This window comes from Antennarius striatus, chromosome 21 (genome assembly GCF_040054535.1).
Source record: "Antennarius striatus isolate MH-2024 chromosome 21, ASM4005453v1, whole genome shotgun sequence".
Classification (NCBI taxonomy): Eukaryota; Metazoa; Chordata; class Actinopteri; order Lophiiformes; family Antennariidae; genus Antennarius; species Antennarius striatus.
The window spans coordinates 12293464-12314652 of NC_090796.1; the positions used below are offsets into that span (position 1 = coordinate 12293464).

Here is a 21189-nt window from a genome sequence, read left to right on the forward strand (position 1 = left end):
GATCAGTGGCCTGACCTGGCGCCCGCAGCTTAGCCTGGCTGGATGAGCGGGCCAGCGGCAGGCTCTGACGAAGCCGGTTCATGCGGTTAAAGCCGACGGGGATATCGGGCTCTGACATGGTCTCCAGATTTTCAGCTGACGCGAAGGATACCCTGCTGGCCTGATCAGCGAGGGCCGGCTGTGGCGGGCTGAGTCGTGTCACACGTGGTGTGCGAATCTGCAAGATAAGAAATATGTGCGGAGATAAAGAAGGATCCGAAAGGTTTATTTTTTTTTCTTCTTTTTTCAGCTGGGTTGGTGAGTGGACACCGGATAATGTGAGACACACAAATGGCTGCCGCTAGCAATTTACCTCAGATGAAGCAGCTGAATGTCCAGAGTACATATGAAGTCTCAAACAGAGGAATAGGCAGATTCAATAAATGTAAACATGAACATACTACCCTTAAGATAAATCTGCCTGCTTCCACAATGACACACAAAAACAACACTTGAAGGATTTTAGAAAGAAGCAATGTGGAATCTGTCAAAAGTGCAGCTGTAGTTGTTGAGTGGGATGTTTCTGAATGAGGATGAAACATATGGATGCTATTCTGCGGCTGGAGAGCACTTTGGCTTCGAGCAGACAGCCGTGAGTAGTCTTCAACCATTCTATAATTGACTGAGCAAACACAAGTGTTGCAATGCTAATGACAACAAGCAAGCCAAACAAGATCTCTGCAGCCTCCATCCATGATGCAGATTGCCAGTGATGTTTCACCTGTCCAATTTGAACCGCTTGGGAGGCCAAATTGTGACAAACCTCTCATTAGAGTACAACCAGGAGCTGCTGCTGCTAGAACAGGTTGGCTTTTGCTGAATTCTCAATGACAGACATTTTCCAGCCCAAAGAATACAGTAATGAGCTCCCTCAGTGCCATGTGAAGCCGGCTCCAATCGCCTTCTGCATCTGTAGTCTTTGCTTAGTCCTCACAAGCTCCATATTGGTGCTTCTTGATTTCTTGAGGCTGCTACAAGCTTGGAGCATACACACATGACACTCAGCCACGCATGCATATGTAGGAAATAAAATCATGTCTAAAGCAATAAACATTAAGGATAAAATGCTGCGCAAGCACACATGCATGCAAACTGTTGCAGCAAATTATCTCTTGGGGCTTTTTTAATTCTACAATAACAGTTGTTATAGTCTATAAAATGCTAGAACTACACCCAAGTCTCTGATATTGCGTACAGCATGACAGATTATCTGTGCTAAAACATGAAAACAGCTAATGGAAAGAAAAGGAAGTAACTTCTCGAGATCATAATGTTTGTGTTTTAATAGTGAACCAGCATGCATATGGAGGAGGGAAATGAAACATGAAGGAAAGAAAATCAAACAGAAGAAAGCAAAGGAAGGGAACTCAACCGATACACAACTAGCATCCATTTCCTCTTAAATTTGCTGCAAGGGATCATATGTTGAGATTTTTTTTAAAAACTCAGAAACATTCGATAAATCTTCCCTCAGGATCACAACAGATATCCTCCCTCTCACACTCCTTGGCCGGTCATTCATAAGATGCTGGCTGCAGCTGTCAGATTTAAGTATCTTTGGTTACAGAACAGGAGATGCTTGATAAGAATAGCCACCATACTTAATTCACACATTTCATAGCATGAGTATGTGATGCATTTTCATGACTGAAGTGTGATTGAAATTGATTTTCTCCAATGACGCAGCTGGGAAAATGAGATCATGTCTGGACGATTTCATCGTGCAGAATCAAATATGGAAATAAAATGAATGAAAATTCACATGCTTCAATGCAGAGATTTCTTAGTGATGTTAAAATTTTACTACTTTTTTTTACAGCTAGACGATTATGCATGAAGTAGAACACTTTCTTTTGTGCGTCTCCAAAAACCATTGAAACACAAAAAGTATAATAATTGGTGATATGTTTTATTAAGTGGGGATGACTGCACTGCATTGTACGGTCCAGCGACCATCACCCAAAGCCTAACAGCATCAGAACCAATGACCTTTGTCCACTGAATTCTAATGTGCTCTTCCTTGAGTCCAAATCCAAAGACATTCTGTTCAGACATACCTGGAGATTCATTTGGCAATAAAAGTTGTCACCATCTCAGATACATAAAAGTTAAAGTTTTTATATTCAGGTTCGACAAGAAGTCTTGATCTCCACCATTTAATTAATGGTATTTTACATAACTGGAGAAAAAAAAAAGTCCTCTTACATGTTAGTGCTGCATCAAACACTTTATATCTTAATGGAAAAGATACAGTCAGAATACTGACGGACAGCAGACGTTTCCTGAAAATGCTTGACTTGAATGTCACTCATACTAATGCAGGAGAATATTTTGTTTGGGGTAAGAACAAGAGTACAGTAACATCATTTTTTAAAGTGAAATATTTAATATACACTGAAATATTAATTACATTTCGTCACTTCTCATTTCTTCATTACAGCGCAAAAAAACAACATTTTTTGCACATGTAATTTAATACATTAAATGGGATAAACAGTAGAATGAATCAAACAACGATTTTCTTAAACTAGTAATTTGTGTTTTCTATAATAATCAATCACAATCACAACGTCGAGCCAACAAAGCGCCGCTATTGAGGCAAGACTGAAGAAAAAGCTGGCTGCGCATGTTATTACTGTATCAGGTGAGCCTCATTATTGCTGCACAGCTTTCAACGCTTGGCAGAGTTTAATGACCGAGTGCCAAGTATTGGATAATGGACATATTACCTGGAGGGTTTGATTCTGATATGAGAAGCAGAAGTCATAAAAAGTGTTGTGAAAGTAAGCTATGGACTAATTAGTCCGTGAAGGAAAGAATGTACCCAAAATGTATTTGATCGCTGATCAATCATTATATTATTCATCAAGCATCTGCTTTTCTGTTTTACATCATTGTAATGTAGATGTCTTTGAAAAAGAAAAAGACAAGTGGTGATCCTTTTTTTTTTCTTCAAATTTTAGAAACTCAACAAGTACTTCATCAAAAATAAAAGTATTACTGTTTTATTGGTTTGATTGTTTTATCAGCATGTTGTTTAATTCTTTTCCAAAACAGCTCATAGACACATTTTGAATTCATTAGGTATAAAAGAAGCTAGAAAAAAGATGTATTGCTTACATAAAACATTGTTTGTATATTGCATTGACATACATAGAAGATTTTTAATTAGATTGAAATGTTTTTTATGCAGTACTATCTTCCAAATTCATCTCAAATTAAGTCTGTAGAGTTATTATAATAAATTCTTAACTGTTCAATCAAAGGGGTTTGTTCAGCTCGGTTACATTTATAAGCAACATGACAGTAAAAAGTCAGGTCAGGGTTTTCTTTGCCTCTATTTGCCTACAGGCAAAGAAAGATGAAGATTATTTGTTCATGAGTCACACAAGAAATTGTTTATTTTTCAACTATTATTGTCCCAGATTTTACATGCAGTCAGGTCAGAGCAGAAGGTGACCCCAGTAACAGGGATAATCTGAAAAGTGATCAATGCAATGAATCCCTGATGTCATTAAGGCTCATCTGGAGTCAAACAGATGAGATTGATGACTCCATTCCTTCTGATATTTTATAATACAAATAACCTCTGAGTGATCCATTCAGAGAGCAGATGAATAAAAACTGTATTAATACCATAATATGTGCAGTTGACCCTTACCTCTACTTCCAACATCTTGTTTAATACAAAAGTACTCCATCATTGACTCCTCATAGCTTCACTACCTACTCTCCTTGAAAGTGTGGCATTAAAAAAACATCTATTTATATTAATAACAGCTATTTCTCTTGCTTTTAAACCTTGAATATGAATGTCTTTCACAGCGCATGTGTCCTTGGGTATTATCACTCTGCCTCTCAAGTGCCGATTGGCTGTTCGGGTCCTAGTTTCCCACCAGCTAATACATGGGGTCTTGATTGATGAGGCAGCTGTGCAGAGCTACAACATGACTGCCCCACCCCTACCTAAACCCACCCCCCCACCCCCCGCCCATCCCAAGATACAGCTGCCACACTCCTGAACTCTGAGGTTTCATGGGGATTACTGCTGCATGCTGTGACATTCCTGTCTGTTGAGGTATAACCAACAGAATCCCGAGGAGTCAACAAGCAGGCTTCAATGGTGGAATCATATGAATTGGCATTTACCAAGCAGCTATTAGAGAGCAATGCAGACCGCACATCTTTTAGAAAATAGCCTGAGGGAGGAGAGGCTGGTGAAGGAGCCGCGTCCCAATTCCCATGGAGTAGCTCCACGCGAGTAGCTGGGAGTTAATTGTGTCGCCCAAAGGCATTTATTTTCAGGTGAAAGGAAGATATTCTCTTCTGAACTAATGACTCAAGGGTTTATCAGAGGTGTTTTACTCATTAGCGTTGATAAGTGACCTTAACATCTCTGTAAAGGATGTGTGTGACCCACGTGACCTTCAGAGTTTCACTGTATTAATGAAATTACCAACAAACAGCCATTTGGGCAATACAGCGACCCAAGTGTAGCATAATCCTGGTTTCAATTCTGCTACTACTTCATATGTAAAGCCCACAGTGAAGGATAATTGTCTTTCACATGAAATCTAGAGGGAATTTTTCATCCCGTTACTGGTTTCCACCAAGTTCAGTCTTATTAATGTGAAGTCACCTGAGCAAACATTGCAGTCTTGGCAGATGGCAGTGAAGTGTCAATAAGTGATTCTGGCCATGTGCCTCTCCGCACAGCGCCAGGCAGCGAACACTGCAGCAGTTCTAAGCCTTTTGGGGGATGGAAAAAAAATCCAGCTGATTGGGGAATAGCGATTTTCCACTGAGCGTCGTATCAACAGAGAAACAGCACGAGGGCAACAAAAGAGTTTGTCTGAACGGGTTAGAGTTGAGCTAGCTCACTGGGACAAATATGGTAGGGAGTGTCTGGGGATGCATCTCTGTATACAAGATGGCCTGGTTACATTCTGTATGTGAGACAAATAAGACACAGATGAATGCAAAGCTTCCAGACTCCTTATGTGACACAAACATCTAAAAAGATCCTGGTACAGTGGCAAAAAGAATGCATGTTTGCCGATGGCTCTCTTCATTATTGTGCCATTTTGTCACTTATGGGTGTGTAAAAGACAGTCATTCATTCATTCATCTTCCAAACCGCTTTATCCACGGTAGCGGATCACGTGGAGCTAGAGTCTATCCCAACTGTCTTAGGGCATGAGGCGGGGCAAAATCCAGGCGTGACGCCTGTGCACCGCAGAGCCACACAAGAATTTTATGCCATTGGCTATTTTTTTTGGGATTACGCTCATTTGATTTAAAGATGAGGAAAATATTTCCTAAGTAATCAGTTTCACACCTGTAGAGCTGCTGAATTCTTTCTCTGGATGCTGCGATTTCAGACAGTAAATCTTAACTTTGATCAGATCCACAAAGTCATTCTACAACCATCATTTAGGAATAGAGCTGCAAATTTTAATGTACATTATGTATAAAAATTACTTTAGCTCAGGTCAAAAAAAATGATTAGTTTGACTTTACACATGAAGGTTTCATGCTAACCTGTGATCCCCACATCTATCACTATCAGCCCAACCACTGAATTTAAAAAACTGACAAAACAACCTAGTGGCTCAATTATGTGACTGATATAAAACTAAAAGCACCTCATACAAACACTTGTGAGATTTCATATTCCACCATTATGAGCAATGTCAGATTATATCTGTTTCTTGTAAATTGTACCATTTCTTGTACTAATGCTTGTATAAGCTTTGTAGTTTTCCATTCACAACAAAGCAAGATAAAATATTTTTCTACTTTGTCTTAGTTTTGCCTCCATTATGCTTTCATAATCACTTTACCAAACACAAGTAAACTCTCACTAATCCCACAGGATTCCACTATAAATTCCTCAGTAGTGAAGCTGGTTGACAAAAACCTGGATTCCCCTTTTTTTTTTCCCCTGCTGGAGCTCACATTCCTCCTGATTCCACACCAAGGTGAGAGGAGACAATAAACTGTGATTGCTATGGCCAGTGCAGAGAGACGGACAATCAAGAGGCTCAAAATGGAACAGTTACATGTGTTTAAACTGTAAGCAACAAATGGGAGAGAATTATGCAGCACTCAGCTCCATTGTGCTTCTAACAGCCGGTAGCAGTGGCAGCATTTGTCACAGGTTGGTGTGGGAAACCATGTTTACTCCAACACACGAGCTGACAATCCTCACAACACCTGCCGATCCAGGATGTGTGGAAATGTGAGCGAGACCCTTACTTAATTATTCCACCAATGACCACTGCAAATTAATCTGCGTTTGAAAAATAGAATTGTTTGTTAATCTATGCTGTTTTATGCGATACACCCATATATATATGGGTGTATCACCCATGCATTTAGTGAGCTGGCAAACCAAAGTAACATCAGAGAGGTGTAAACGCGTATACAGCCACACATCAGAACAGCAGTGCTGCAGGGATTTCTATAGCATCAGAGCAGGAGGCAAGACTCACCGACTCCCTGAGAGGAAGGGGGGCAACAGACAATCCTGAATGAGCTGCAGACCAGCAAGAAAAATAGGCAGGTTTGAAAAAAAAATTGTTGTCATGAGCTGAACAGATGAGGGAGATGTCTTACTGCAGGTGAGCTGCTGCTACGTATGACCAAAAAAAAAAAATCCATTTGGAGAGATTATACATAAAACGTACTTGTTTGGGACTATTTCCAGCTGTAGAAATGACTTTTCACCCAAATGCAAAAGCATTTTCAAAGGAGAACTCTTTAAAATGATTATTGTGCTTGCTCTGTATATCCACTGTACTTATTAATTAATGAATTGTACTTGATTGATTTGACTGTTGCTGTGTTATCCGATCTTTTGTTTATTTCCGTATTTTAGTTGGGTTGTTTGGGATGTTTTTTAATCATCGTTCGCAGCGTTTGTGAAGCACTTCACCTTGTGAAAGATGCTGGAAGATCAGCAATAGGTATTCAAAGAGCATTACAGCCTATCAGGTCATTTTTACAGTTAAGCTCCACTAAGCACTTAGGCTAGCATATGCACAAGAGAAAAATACCCCTCCAGCTACGCTGGAGCGAGGGTCAAAAGGGTGTGTTCATTGAGCAGACTGTAATCGCGTGTGAGGTGGAACTAATGATGTATTACAGTCTTTGCAGGATTTTGCATTAGCTCGTCAACTTATAGAAATAATTCCACGGGGCTATGTATAGATAATACTTTTTTTTTATTTGGTTGAATGGTTTTTTTTAATTGCCTAAACTCAGATTCTCATTTGACACAGCAAAAACAATTCTGCAGTTTTTAGGGGTTAATACAGTAGGCTCAAATTAAAGGAATAAACACTATAGGCTTTAATTAATCTGGTAAAGATTTATGTGTCAACTCACCCTATAATCTTGTTTGTTTTGTCATTTTTACATATTGGGAATTATGTTCTCCCAGTCATGTGTGGGGAAAATGAAAACAGTTTTTCACACAACAGCTGGATCCTCATACTAATAAGAGTGATGACCTGAAGTCGGTAGCGACTGATGACCACTAATGGTTCCATTTTCAGATACATCTTTCACATTTCACACCGCCAAACTTAGCCAAACTTGTTGCTCGTCTGAAAACGAGGTTTCCATTTTAATGCTGCAAATCAACCGTTCAATTTCAGAGACTGAAAAGTGGATTCAATTTGGCTCATGATTTTTTTTTTTTACCTCATGCCAAATAATCCCATTTTTCATATTTCCTGTCACAAAGTAAAATATGGAGTTTCCCTCACCGACTAGACTCAGAGTGAATGGCCGACCGCCGCCAATGTGCAACCACAAATTTCAGCATGCCGGCACAAAATAACCATGAAAATCCATGAGTAAATTTTGTGCCGGCAAAAAAGTAAATGTTAAGGTATGAGAAATAATTCTGTCTTCCTAGTTGTGTCAGAGGAAAAGTCTACGAAATTCAAATTCACCCTTTAATGTATTTCCCGACTGGCTGTCTAATAACGTCTTTCTGAGATGTTACCTTAATATTGTTAAATCTGTTTCAGTAAATCAACTTCTAACAGTTTGTACAGCTGTCTCCATCTCATTCATGCGTAGCCTCATCTTTGTTGCATTTCTTTTGTCTTCTGTTGTTATTTTTCTGGCATACAGAGATAGCCTTTCCTTTCTAAATCCCACCTACAAAGCTATGCTTGGCTTAATGTCTGTTTACATCCAAGTCATTGAGCACAGTACCCGACCTGTTTGAATCACTGCAAACATCCCTGTTGTGGGCAGCCATCCACAGGTTTGGAAATAAGCTATGATAGGCTCTGAATAATGCCTTTAGAGAATGCATTTTGGAACCAGGAGACAGAATTTGAGCTATAACCATCTGCTATCGAGATAAACAACATCTGAGGTTGTAGTCTATGCAGCAGCTGGACAATTCCACCTGCTCTTCCAGGAAATGGGGCTTCTTTTGTTTGGTAATTCTAATAATCATTCCATAATTAGGTACAATCACAAGCAAGTTGCACATCACAGCTCTCAAAGAAGGTGTTTCAGCCCAGCAAAAAACCCAGCGCATAGAATAAAACTTTAGAAAGAGCTAAAAGTGAAAAAGCAACAACACATGAATAACACTAAATGGAATGGAAGAAAAGGAAAATAGGCATTCAAAGACACAATGGAGAGTTATCCTATTGGAGACAAAGCCACACTGAGGGACAGATTTACACTGAAACACAAGCACAATATTGGCACTGACCTTAAAGCTCCAGTAGTTTGGTTGTTGCTAGGGAGGAAAGAAAAAAACGAAGAGCAAAGAAGACAGAAAAGGGATAGGGAGGGAAAGAGGGACAAAAAGGATAGAGTGAGACATTTTCTCATGTGTCCAACCATGAAACACAAACACTCCAAAAGATCAAGCAAAAGAACGACAGGAAGCGGTCAGAACTGAGGGAAAATACAGAGAGAAAATGCTTTTCGTTTTGCTCCCATGAACACATATGCAAGTAATACCAAAAAGTGTGACTAATAAAGGTTTAAGGCTACGTTATGTTTATGTAGGGGACATGTAGAAGTGCCGTGTGACTCAAAATGTCTGCATTAAATGCCCATAAATTGTATTTTAGCTCAAGCAAACAAACCAAAGAAAAGTGTTCTTTTTTAATACATAAGGCTTGGTGAGAAAATGATCAACTAATTATTGTGATGATAGCCAGATTAAGTTACGTTGGGCTTCACCGCCATCATAATAGGACTGTAATTGTTTGTAATTGCCTCTCAGCGATTAATCAAATGTTTACCGTGACTTCACACACTCTAATGATATGGGCCCAGACAGTTCCTAAACTCAAGCTATCTTTCTCCCCTGATGCAGCGTTAACTGGTGTCGGTCCAAAAGAAGGCTTAACATGATGCACCAACACTGATTAAGAAGCTGCAATTTTCATTTTATCTGCAAAGAAGCAAATAATTCTGGTCCATACAGAGATGTAGGCTGAGGTGTAGTTGCCGTATTTGTGATGTTCTGTTTATTCCTGTTTTCACCCTGTGGCACAACTTAAGGCCAAACTACCAGAGACAAACCTTCACATGCCTGAACGTCTGTTCCAAGATGTGTTTGGTTGGTTCTAATTTACTGATTCTGAGCTACACCCACTTGCTTTAATGCAAAAAAACAGGGTTGAGAATAAACTCAAATCTTAAAACAATTTCAGTCATATTTGTGATCTAATTTCTCAAATATCACAGCATTTGCTGTTTTCATCAGTATTTCTCAACTAAATATGAATCATTGGGATAAACTTATTAGAGTTTTATCACAAATACAATGTTCCTTTTAAAAAAAAGTTTGTTTTTTTATAGATGTCTTTGTTTTGAAAAAATGTCACATAGACAACAGGAAACTATTTTCATCTGCAGATTAATTCATATTTGATGCTCTAGTGCTTCACGCCTGGGAAATTCCATAAGAACACTAATACAAGAAATCGTTGGATTCACATTTGAACCATTTAATAAACATTACCAACTACAATCAGGAGCAGGAGCAGCACTTGGAGGATAGATCGTCTTCTGTTAGATGGTGACTGGAATGATTACGTATGTAATTTTAGTAGTTGTATAGTTTATCTGCATCAGCAATCTGCACATTGATTTTTGTGTTTAGAATTTGCCCACCAGCAGCATCCTGGAGACCTTTTGACAAATTCCCTGATATACTCACAATCAATGATTGACTATGGTAGCTGGGCTTTAATGATGATGAGTAATGATTACGATCAGTGGAGGGAATTATTCAGTAAGGAAACCTTAACTAACCTGACCTTAACATTTGGGATGAGCTGGGCAAAAACCTACAAGAGTTTGTCATTTTACATCCAGCCTATCCAGTCATTGACTTGTGTCCTAGAATGAGGCAGTAGCGGCAGGCTGATGTCCACATACTTTTGACCATGCTTCACTTGCGGGCTTATATTCAGTCATGATTGGTATGCAAACCGCTCAAGATCATTTCTCCCAGAATGAAAGCCATTTTCTGCACTGCCTAATGCACTTAGATTTTTTTTTTTCCTGAACAATTTACAACGCAAATCTAAAAAGAAAATTGTATTCAGAGACTCATTTAAGTTATGACACCACTGAGAAAATAAAGCAGTAAAAAAAAGACAGACTGGATGTCCTCTTAGATAAGTGATGCTGTGTGCCACATGCAAAGCTGTTTCCTACTCTGCTTTCCAATATCTAGTCTATTTAGTAAAATCAAAGCATATTATTAGCAGAACATCTGAAATGCCTTCAGAATACTGTTTTGAGTGCATCCCAACATACTTGTTAACATTAAAATGCCAATCCTAGACATGGCTTAATGCTTAACGCATTGCCTTAGCTTCGTTTGGAAGTAATAAGCAATAAATCAATGCTAACATTAGGTAATAAGCAAAAAAAATTAAACACATAGTCAAACCTGATTAATTCTGACCTGAAGTACTGAAGAAAAAGTTAAGAGATCATTAAAGCTTTTGCAATTCACCCAGAGGGGGGGCACAAAATTTTAAAGCAATCCATCAGATTCTTATGGAGGTACTTTACTTTCATCCAAATTCTGACCCGCTGATGATTCAACATCACCGTGTAGTAATGACAACAAATTATTATAGTGAAGATTCACTACCATCAGCTGTAAATGATCATTACTGCATGATGAATAAGTATTACATCCTTGGTTAAAAAATTTGCTTGAATTGACCCACACGGTAGTTCGAGTTCTGTTCAGTGGAGTTCTTGGTACTTCAAACGACCGTCAATTGATCACACGACACACAATTAGCCTCTGAGCGAGGGTGAGATGCTTGAGACTGGCTGCTCTTTCACAACTTGTGCCAAGATGGCTGCTTCTGCACACATTACACCGAGGGACAAGTAGTGGTTGATCAGGGACTTTGATGGCCGGTGTGAACAGCAGTCAATGCATTACAGCATCTGAGCGAATGGATATATAAATCTCATTTGCAGCTGAATTCGATGGAGACGAACAAAGTTCCATCATGTTGGAAGCTTTCAACAGAGGATCGAGAGGAATAACTTTTATGTGACATATAAATAAAATGAATATCTGTTAGTTGTATAAATACAGGTTTTAGTTTGAAGATTGCAGCTTAGTGAAGGTCCAATCAAGAAGCTCCTCCTGTTTTCATCACCTCTGACCTGATCAAACCCTCCAAGCAGAAGACTTCCTTTTATGACATCTTCACTATCAGCTCCATTGTTTTCCGCCACCACTGCGGAGAATACAGGAAGCATCTATTTTATTGGAGAACACTTCGATTGGTGATCAACAAAAAAAAATTCTTCAGATTTATTCCTTTTATTGGTTTCTCCTGATTGAACTGGAAATGGCAGATGGCTGAACCACAGCAAGGAGGAATTATTCAACTCTCACTGCTTCTGTTGAGATGTGACGAACTTTAAATCTTTTTAGCGGCAAACAAAAGCATTTATCATATTGAACTATCAGTTGTAGCCGTTCTCAGCTTAATCGCCTCTAAGCAGTTCCAAGTATATTCACTTGCGCGCTGTGTTTAATGTTTGTTCTCACTCTTGCTCTTCGGTTGCCGTCAGCACAGAAGGCTGTAAATCCACAAACAATTGTCACAACAAACAATTTGGAACAATTTAAGGGAATGTGTCAGTGTGCCGAAGCGAAACTGCAGTAACACTGATTCAAACACTGACTTACTTTTGAGTAAGGAGGGGTGCTAAACCAACACAGAATGAAAAACTGATGATGATACTGATTTAATAAAAACAAAATGCTAAATGTAAAAAGGTAAATATATGTCAAATATAACTTGTATGCAAACATAACCTGTTTCAGCAGCCTACAATCACTACAGCCTATGGGCTCCGATGCAAGCGGCACTTTCCAAATATAAAAATCCAACTTCTCAACCTCATCAAGTCGTCACAAAAGTCAGTAAGGGACTTCTAATTCATGTTCTTAAATAAAACAGTCACTCAGTTAAATCAGTTTCATCAGTGGATAGTTGAAGGCCCTGCGCTGTCAGCCCTGAAGTTCACCATTTGGGTTAGTTATGTAGGTTTGTTAGCCAATGCTAACATGGTATATACTGCGAACAGCTGGGTGGAATGAGAATGAACTCATTGTGGGCTGTCCAGAATATTTTATCTTGTTTATGGTTATTAATAGTTAAATTGCAGGGAAGCTGACCATGAGTAGTGGAATAGTGGCGATCGCAGCAAGAAGGTTCTAAGGTGGGATTCTGGCCCCGGGGTCTTTCTGTGTGTTTCTTGTTTTGGTTCCCTCCGGGTGCTTTGGCTTCTTCCCACAGTTCAAAAACATAGATGAAGGTGAATCATAAATCATCCGTTGCTGTGAATGTGAGTGTGAGATGCTGGTTTTGTGTGTCTGTGTGTCGGCCCTGTGATGAAATGGTGACCGGTCCAGAGTCAGCTGGGACCGAATCCAGACCTCCCACAGCCCTCAGAGGGGATGACAGGCCAGATCAATGGGAGCCAACCAAAGACTTTAAATGTTTAACAGCGGAATCTTCACATCCTTTCATAGCGTCTTAATTCTTTGCATCAAACTATGGAGAGTCTCTGTAAGGTGGCTTCCTACTCACAGCACAGATATTGATATTTTCTGAGTCACATTCCCTCACATAAGCTACGAGAGCTTTTGAAAAAAGCTAAGTCTCTTAATAATTAAACTAAGGTGTGGGCGGACTGCAATTCATGTTTGAGCAGCTGTTCTGGGAGCTACATGGATTCCAAATATTTTCTCAGCGCTCGCCTGAAATCTCAGTTGTAACTCAAGGAACTCTCATTTGAATGCAAAGAGAAGTTTGGGATGGGAAGAACCAACAGGCTCGTGTGGCCGCTGTGACCCAGATTTCAGGGCTGTGTGTGGTTTTGTTGGGCCTCCGTCCAACTCCGGTGACCAAAACAAAGCAACCTGATCTGATGCCATCCAACATCAGCACCATTTCTAACGTCAGCGTTTTACATTTCATGCAAAAAAAAACAACAAAAAAAAACGAAATATTAATAAGCATAAAGAAATAAAAAGTCTTTTCATGCTTTTCGTAAACTAGATTAAGATTAAAATCATGTACCGTAGGAGTTGTTAGCCTCAGGAGGTTTTTGTCTTCGTTGTCACTGTGGAGAATCTTCCAAAATTAAATACTGGCCTTTCTCACTTTACTTGCTAAATTCAATTCAAATGTTCAATATACGTATAGTTTCCTTCCCATTATAAACATTTATAGTGTCTATTGGTATTTACTGTCTTTTGTCAATAATATGACACCATATTTCAATTCAGTCTCAGTGTTTTTGGAATATTCCAGGGATTTATGGCTAATCTTGCTCGGGTAAAGTGGAGAGGAAGACAATCAAGAAATGGTTGATCAGATGATAATTGATCAATTACAATAAACTGCAATTAATTAATTTATGCATTCACTTTTCTGACATTCAATAATCCTGCCTGGCAAATGAACAATTAACTAAAGAGCAAAGCTGGTGGGGTTGTGTCTGAGACCATCACTCACTCTGGTAGATCTTCTGGTATCATTTCATGACTTTGATTATTCCTGCTGTCTGTTTTTTTGTTGTAAATATACACCATGTTTTAAAATTTCAGATAGGCCATAGACAATTTTCCACCTTGGTAGATGAAAGAGTTGTTTTAATTTCCTGTGAAATAGTAATAGTTTAAAGCTCTCTTGCATGCAGTTTATTCAAAAAATCCCATCAGAATGTCTGTAGAAATACTTTCAAGTAGAAAGCTAATGTCTAGTTTCCTTGTTCCGATGCCTGACGATTCCACCCATTTGCACACTAATCCATCAAGCAGTTTACTTCTACTTGAAAAAAAACTTGATAAAAGTTCCAGATTTCACCCCTTCATCTGTATCCGCTCTGGAAATTAACAGCTCCCAGTTATATTCCCTACCGTCACACCAAGCATCCAAAAAAAAAGAAAAAAATCAAGTCAACATCATCAATCAGTGTCAAGCAGTTTTTACATAATCCTCCTAATAGACAGACGAAGGTTCAGGTAATACATTAACATCACATCCAACCTTCACATGCTGCCAAAAAATTTGCACGTGTGCACGCCGCCTTCACACAGCAGTCATCAACGGATGCCATTCACTTCTCTCAGTTTACCCTTCACTTCTAAACGTACAAGAACCAGGAAAAGCAATCGAGCATCATTTAGAGAAATCAACCTCTAAATGACTTCTTGTTTTTAGCTAAATAAATGTTAATGATATCACCACTCTCACAGATGCTTGTCAGAATTATCATGACAGAAACAAAGGGCCGATAATTTTCAAGTCAAGCACCCATTGTGTTTTAATCCCCCATTATATCTCACCATCCACACAAAGCTGCGTGCCGCGCAGTCACTCGTGTGCTTGATTTATTCTCCTTATCCTGGAATAGCAAAATTTACCACCAAGTCACTCCAAAAATAATTTAATGCACCAACAAGCAGACATTTTTTAGAACATAAAACCTTTCTCATCTAACACAAACAGGCCCCCCATGCACCATGACTCAGTGATTACCGCCTGCAATATTTCTCAATCACTTGAGCTAAAATCCCAAGGCGCTCATACGCACAGAGACAGAGAGAGCTTAGAGAGATGAAGAGAGACAGACAGGAGGAGAGACAGACAGAAAGGGAAACAGCAAGAGAGGGGATGTGCAGAAAGACATGCATGCCTGACCCGCATGCCAAGTAGCCATTTTTGTACCCACCCTCTTTCCCCCTCCTCTCTCCCAGTCCGCCTTGCTTCCTCTCCAGCCCAAACACACACACCAGCACATGTGCACTCACTCATACATGGAAACACACTCGTGTTTGTGCTTCCACGCGTGCATCTTCCTGTCTTTGCAAACGTGAACACACATCACCGTGGATGCAAAGTCACACCTGGTTAATACCTGCCTGCTCGGGGGAGGATCCTCCCCTAAAAACAGAAACACTTGCGCTGAAACGAAAGGGTGCAGAAGATGAGTTGTGCACCCATCAGGTCTACCTCCAAAAAGACAGCAAGAAGATGCACACACACACACACACACACACACACACACAAACACTCATACACATCAACACTCCTGTACTTTACATCACTCCATCTTCATTCACGCAGCAACAGCGGCGTCACATCAGCACCACAGAAGAGCCATATCAGCTGAGGATGCAAGCATGAGGTTAGTTACCGTCACTACTTAATGAGCATGTCGGCTGCCTGGTGCATCCTCCCGCTCCACACGCCTCCCTCTTCCTCCTCCCCCCTCTCCATTTTTTTTTCACTGCGGCTCTGTCTTTCCCGCGCCCTGAGGATCCGCCAGAGTCCCCCCTCGCTGGTACCCGTAGTAGCGCCTAAAAAGCAGTCAGCATCCCTTCCTGCCCCTCCTTCTCCTCCTCCTCCTCCTCCCGTCCTCTCCCCCTCTCTCTCTCTCCCTCCGTCTGTTAGTCTCTCTCGTCCTCCGTCCCTGCTGACTTGAACGATAAAAAAGAAAATATAAAAACCCTCCCTCCTTCCTTTACTGTCTCTTCTCTTGTCGCTCTCCTGCTGCTGTTTCCTCTCACTCAGTACAATGTGTGCCTCCTTCCACAGCCCAGGCAGTGCTAGCCATATGATATCACTCAGTTGCCTTATATGGGAAACGGCGGGTTACCATGACGACAGCAGACTCCACCTGTTTCTCTCTCCGTCACTCTGGGTCTTGGGCCACCTTTCTCTTTTCTGGGAGATAGATGGTGTGGTTTGGGCAAAACAGATGCAGCACATGAAAAGGCAAAGAGTGGGTGGAGAGGAAAAAGAAGAAGAAAGGAGGAAGAAAAGAGATGGCAGATGTGATGGACAGAAGCTGACAGGGAGGATGACATGTATATGATTATATATTACATAATAATCACGTTCACGTATTGAAATGAGTGTGATAGAGCATGTTTAGTGGGCATGAGAGACGGTAAACTTTCCCAGCTTTCCCCTTGCTTCCTCACACATGACACGACAGACATGAAGGATGACAGAAACAAACACGATTCCCTAAATGTGCAACTTTAAGCCTCACAGAGTAACACGGACTCCAAATGTTCTGCGTCGACCATCTGTCACGGCTATGAAGTCGGAACCCGTGCTGACTGATGCCGAAATGAAAGGGAACAGGATTGGGTGCAGGTAAGAGATCCGACAGAGCGTCGAGGTGACATTTTCACACTACCTCACTTAAAATTCTTTTCTCCATATTCTATCAGCAACACTTTCAGATAAAAAAAACACTCACAAATTGTCCATTACTGACCCAACAAGCTGGTCACCAAACAAACAAAAAGAAGCGACTCCCAGGACGCATCTCGCTACAGAACACACTTGTGTGGGTTTTCTGAGAACACCGATGTGATGTTATTATATCCCAAGGAGAAAGTGTTCACATGTGGAAAAAGAAAGCACTCAGGGTGGTGCTGCACTCCAGCCTGAATCTGTTTCTCGACTAATAATCTGGAGCTGCATTAAATTATGGTCTTTATAACAAATCCTGTATAATCAGTGATGCTTAGAACAAGAGGACATGAGAATATTATGCTTTCCAAATACCTGAATTGAGTGAAATAAACGCCCTTTCCTGAGACATCCCCATTACTTGTTTCTTTTATTTCTCATAGACTGGACATCTTTACAAGTGAGCGGCAGCGTGATGTGAACATCTGTCTACAAAGAAGATTTTTTTGTAGTTTTGCAAAGTTTTAATCTGAATTTCAAAGCCTGTTTCATGGCTTTGAGTTCATATTCAGAGGAAAGAGATAGATGGGCAAACTTTACCACTTCAGACAAGCGTTAAAAAAACTTTTTGGCATTTGGCATTTCGCTCAGGTTGTTTTTGCATTAGATCTGTAAAAACGCTTCTATTCAGATAAACAACCATCATCCGTTCAGCAGAGCCTTTATTACTGAAACCCAGATAAGATCACATCTTAATCACAAACACAAGGAAAGATAGAACTGAACTTGTATTATTTTATTTTCTATTATATTTGCAGCTAGGTTTCAGATGAGGTTCATGATTTATTATCCAGTATCCTTCAGATTTGACATTTACAAGCTATTTTTAAAGTCTCATTTGATCTACTTCCATATTTTGTTTTTGTTTGTGAAGTTACCTGGCGTCCAGCAGTGGGGGATCCCTGCGACATGCTACTGGGGTTATTGGAGTACTTGTTTTTCTGGAGATCCATGAGGGCATCCCGTTGGCGTTCAATGTCCGCCTTATGGATGCTGTTCAGGGCCTCCAGGCTCTTGGCGGCGACGGAGTTATGCCGGCGGTCCAGGGAGGATGACGTGAACCCCCCATTGGTGTTGTCGGGGAACCGCCGGGCTCCGCGGCCCCCACCCGTACCCAGGGTGTGGTAATCCCGCGGGAACTCGGCATCACCAGCGGAGATCATGGGACCCTTTCTCTTTTCTCGGCCTGCAGCAGAGAAAGGAAGAAGGGGAAGACAGAGGGAAGAGGGATGTGAGAGGAGGGGATGACGTCACTATCGTAAGATTTATGATCATATGATGAAACAGTATCATAACTGATATTAGTTGTGTGGATTTTAAACTTCTCAGTATTTATCTATGTACTTATAGAGATCACGTTATAAGATATAAAGCACCAGAAGTTAACTTTGAAGTTAGGCTGGTTAGCCACAATATTTAACAACGCTATGATTGGACGAACGAGTCTAAATTTAGACAAAACAATCATCACAAAAATAACTTTTAAATAACAAACATCAAATAAATATTTTTTTCAACATGATGTTATATAATGTGAACACAGAACAATAATGTTATTTAGAACAATGATATTAATGATGATATCCAAGAGAGCTTTCATCATTAGACTTTTCAGTCACATTTTTATATATCTATATGCATGTCTGCTGGAATTTAATGTGGGTAAAAGTCAACACTGCTGAGAGTTGAATTGTAAGGCGTCAGGGCAGCAGCGAACACATCTTTAAGGATAGCTCCGATTAAAACCTGCAGCTCCTAACAGCAATTTAAAGCACAACTTTAAAAGGAGTCATGATTTATTTCAATGGCAGATTTGTCATATTTGTAGATTCCAGGATTAATCTAACAACGAACAGCAGCGTCATAAAGCTTCTGTCCTTTGTAGGTGGAGGGTAAAGTCTTCCATAAAGCCTGTTGTTGTGCCTTAAATTACACTGGAAGTAGTGATCTTTGTGCCAATATTACACACTACACACGCTGTATATTTTTAAACACACGGCAGTTAATAGGTTAGACCTTGAGGCTTGTCAAGTGAGCAGCAGTAAGTGTGAATGTGAGGACTAACAATGGGGAACATCCATGCAATGATTTCATCCTTGAGCAACCTGCGCTGTATATTAATGTCTAAAACAAGCCCTGTTTACTCCGTTTGCTTGTTTCTCCCTACGCACAAACACACACACAAACACACACACACACACACACACACACACACACACACACACACACACACACACGCACACCCATAGTTCCTGACACATAAACACACCTCCAGCAATATCGAGCCTTTGCTTAAAAGCAGCTGTGGTATCTGCCTGTTCCAACAACCACAGTTACCCTGGGAACCCCAGGCAAAGAAGAAAAAATGTCCCCTGTTATTATGACAGAGCAACTGTCTCACATTTGTGTCACAATCAGTCAAGGAGAAGAGACATGAATAAAAATGATGTCTCCTAGTTCGAGGACACGTTTACTGCCCTCTTGTGACCAATGGTTGATGAAGTCTTGCTGACTGAGTCAAAGTTAAATTAAACTTTTAATGGCTGCTACAACAAGATCAACATGCTGGTCTCCAAAATTAAGATCTTGAATCACTTCACAATAAGACTGGCAGATGAAGACGTTATGTAAGTGACAAAAATGTACGCATAATGTGTATTTAAGTATTTCATTCTGTAATAGATGTTTTCAACAGAAGGGCTGGGCACAAATTAAATATGATAGCAATTTTATCACTTAATCTGTGTTGCATGAACAGACAAAAAAGTAATGACTGATGTATTTCAACTAATTATTTTTTTTAAAATTATGTTTTAAAGACATCATGTACATTTAGTTTTTAAGTTAACAGATGCAAGTGAATGCACCATTGCTCTCCGTCCCTTTATGCAAATAACACAAAGAATTGTTCCGCACTTAAGATATAAAATGTTAAGACCTCAAACATGAGATTATTATTAGTTGTTTTAAGTCATTTATTTGTTGGTTTCATCTTATCACACTCATTTCTTAACTGAAATAACATTTTTAGAAATCTGACATTTCATTTCTTTAGTATTAGGGAGTTATTTCCTCAAATTCTGTGTTTACTGCTTGTAGCTTTTTTTCCACTGTGGAGGCTCATTGTGTTTTTACATTGGACTGTCGTCCAACATCGACTCACAAAAGACAAACTCTACTCATATTTGGTATTTGCCAAGAGCTTGTTGTGATTATTTGCAACTTGTCTATTTACTACAAGCAACAACAGCAAGGCAACAATACACAAACCTGGAAATAGAACAAACTGGAACAACTGGTACAACCTCTCTGTTACAGGAAATGATGCATTTTAAACACGTACTATAATACTGACTGCAATAAGGCAAGCTTTGTCTCACTTCTGTAGGTTGTTTTATTACTAGACGTTACATGGCTTGTAGACTCTCTTATTATACATTATTACATAGCACATTATCGAGCTGTTCACTGAAGCAAGTACCTAAATTTCATTCGCTAGCAGTCAAAGGAACAACAACAGGCAGCTTGAAATTCTGTAACGGGAAACATCGAGTCGTTCCCCCTTTAGGTAGAAGTTAAATTTATCTGTTACAGCCAGAATATGGTAACAACACACTGTTAAACAGCATCTGTAATTGCTGACGACATGCTTGTAGTAAAACACTACAACTGTTTACATTCTATTTATATTTATTTGTTCAGTAAGAATTGTTAGTATGGCTCGAGAATAAGTGGAAAGAATGGCCCTAATCAAAAGTGTTTCAAAAAGCCTCACTTCTAATGTAGAAATTCTAACGTCAAATTTATTTCTGAAACTCTGCTCCTTCAGGGACTCAACCCAACAACAGAAATATTTGTATCTTGAAAGTGCCTGCAGGAAACATTTGATTTGGTCCCAGATGCACGTCTTCCAGCAGGGGCACAGGAGCATGCCGGCGTGTTTCCATGGCAGGGAGGGAAAAGAGTGTTATAAAACAGAGGAGGGACCGCGAGAGATGTGGGAGGGGGGAGCATTTAGACAGGAGCTTGTCACTTTAATTTGTGAGAAGCATTGAGCAAAGCCCTGCATATGGGGAGGGGAGAGGACAGTATGTATGTGGGACAAAAGATGCTATATTTTAACCATGAGATGCTCTGCTGGTCATCTGCTGCAATACCTTCAAGGATTTACAAGGATTAGCACGCAGGTTGCTAACAACTGTGTTACAGGGAAGATGCAGAATGTCTGACAGGTATATTCACTCCATCAATCCAAAGCACTATCCTTTGGTTAGAACGTTAAATTTATATGCATACAAATACGCACAGTCACCACTGGCAGCTGCAGTACAACCAGTGT

General features: G+C 40.0%; 1 protein-coding gene across 1 annotated transcript in view; it reads right to left on the bottom strand.

The window, feature by feature from the left end:
* Window positions 1-19097, bottom strand: part of srcin1b (SRC kinase signaling inhibitor 1b) — a 44903-nt gene extending 25806 nt beyond the window's left edge. Inside the window, exons 1-4 of the mRNA XM_068306174.1 lie at window positions 19094-19097; window positions 17729-18036; window positions 8783-8809; window positions 16-217 (exon numbers count right to left, since the gene is read on the bottom strand). Of these exons, the coding sequence (XP_068162275.1) occupies window positions 16-217; window positions 8783-8809; window positions 17729-18036; window positions 19094-19097 (541 nt within the window). The remainder of the gene's footprint in view (window positions 1-15; window positions 218-8782; window positions 8810-17728; window positions 18037-19093) is intronic.
* Between the last annotated feature and the right edge of the window lie 2092 nt (window positions 19098-21189).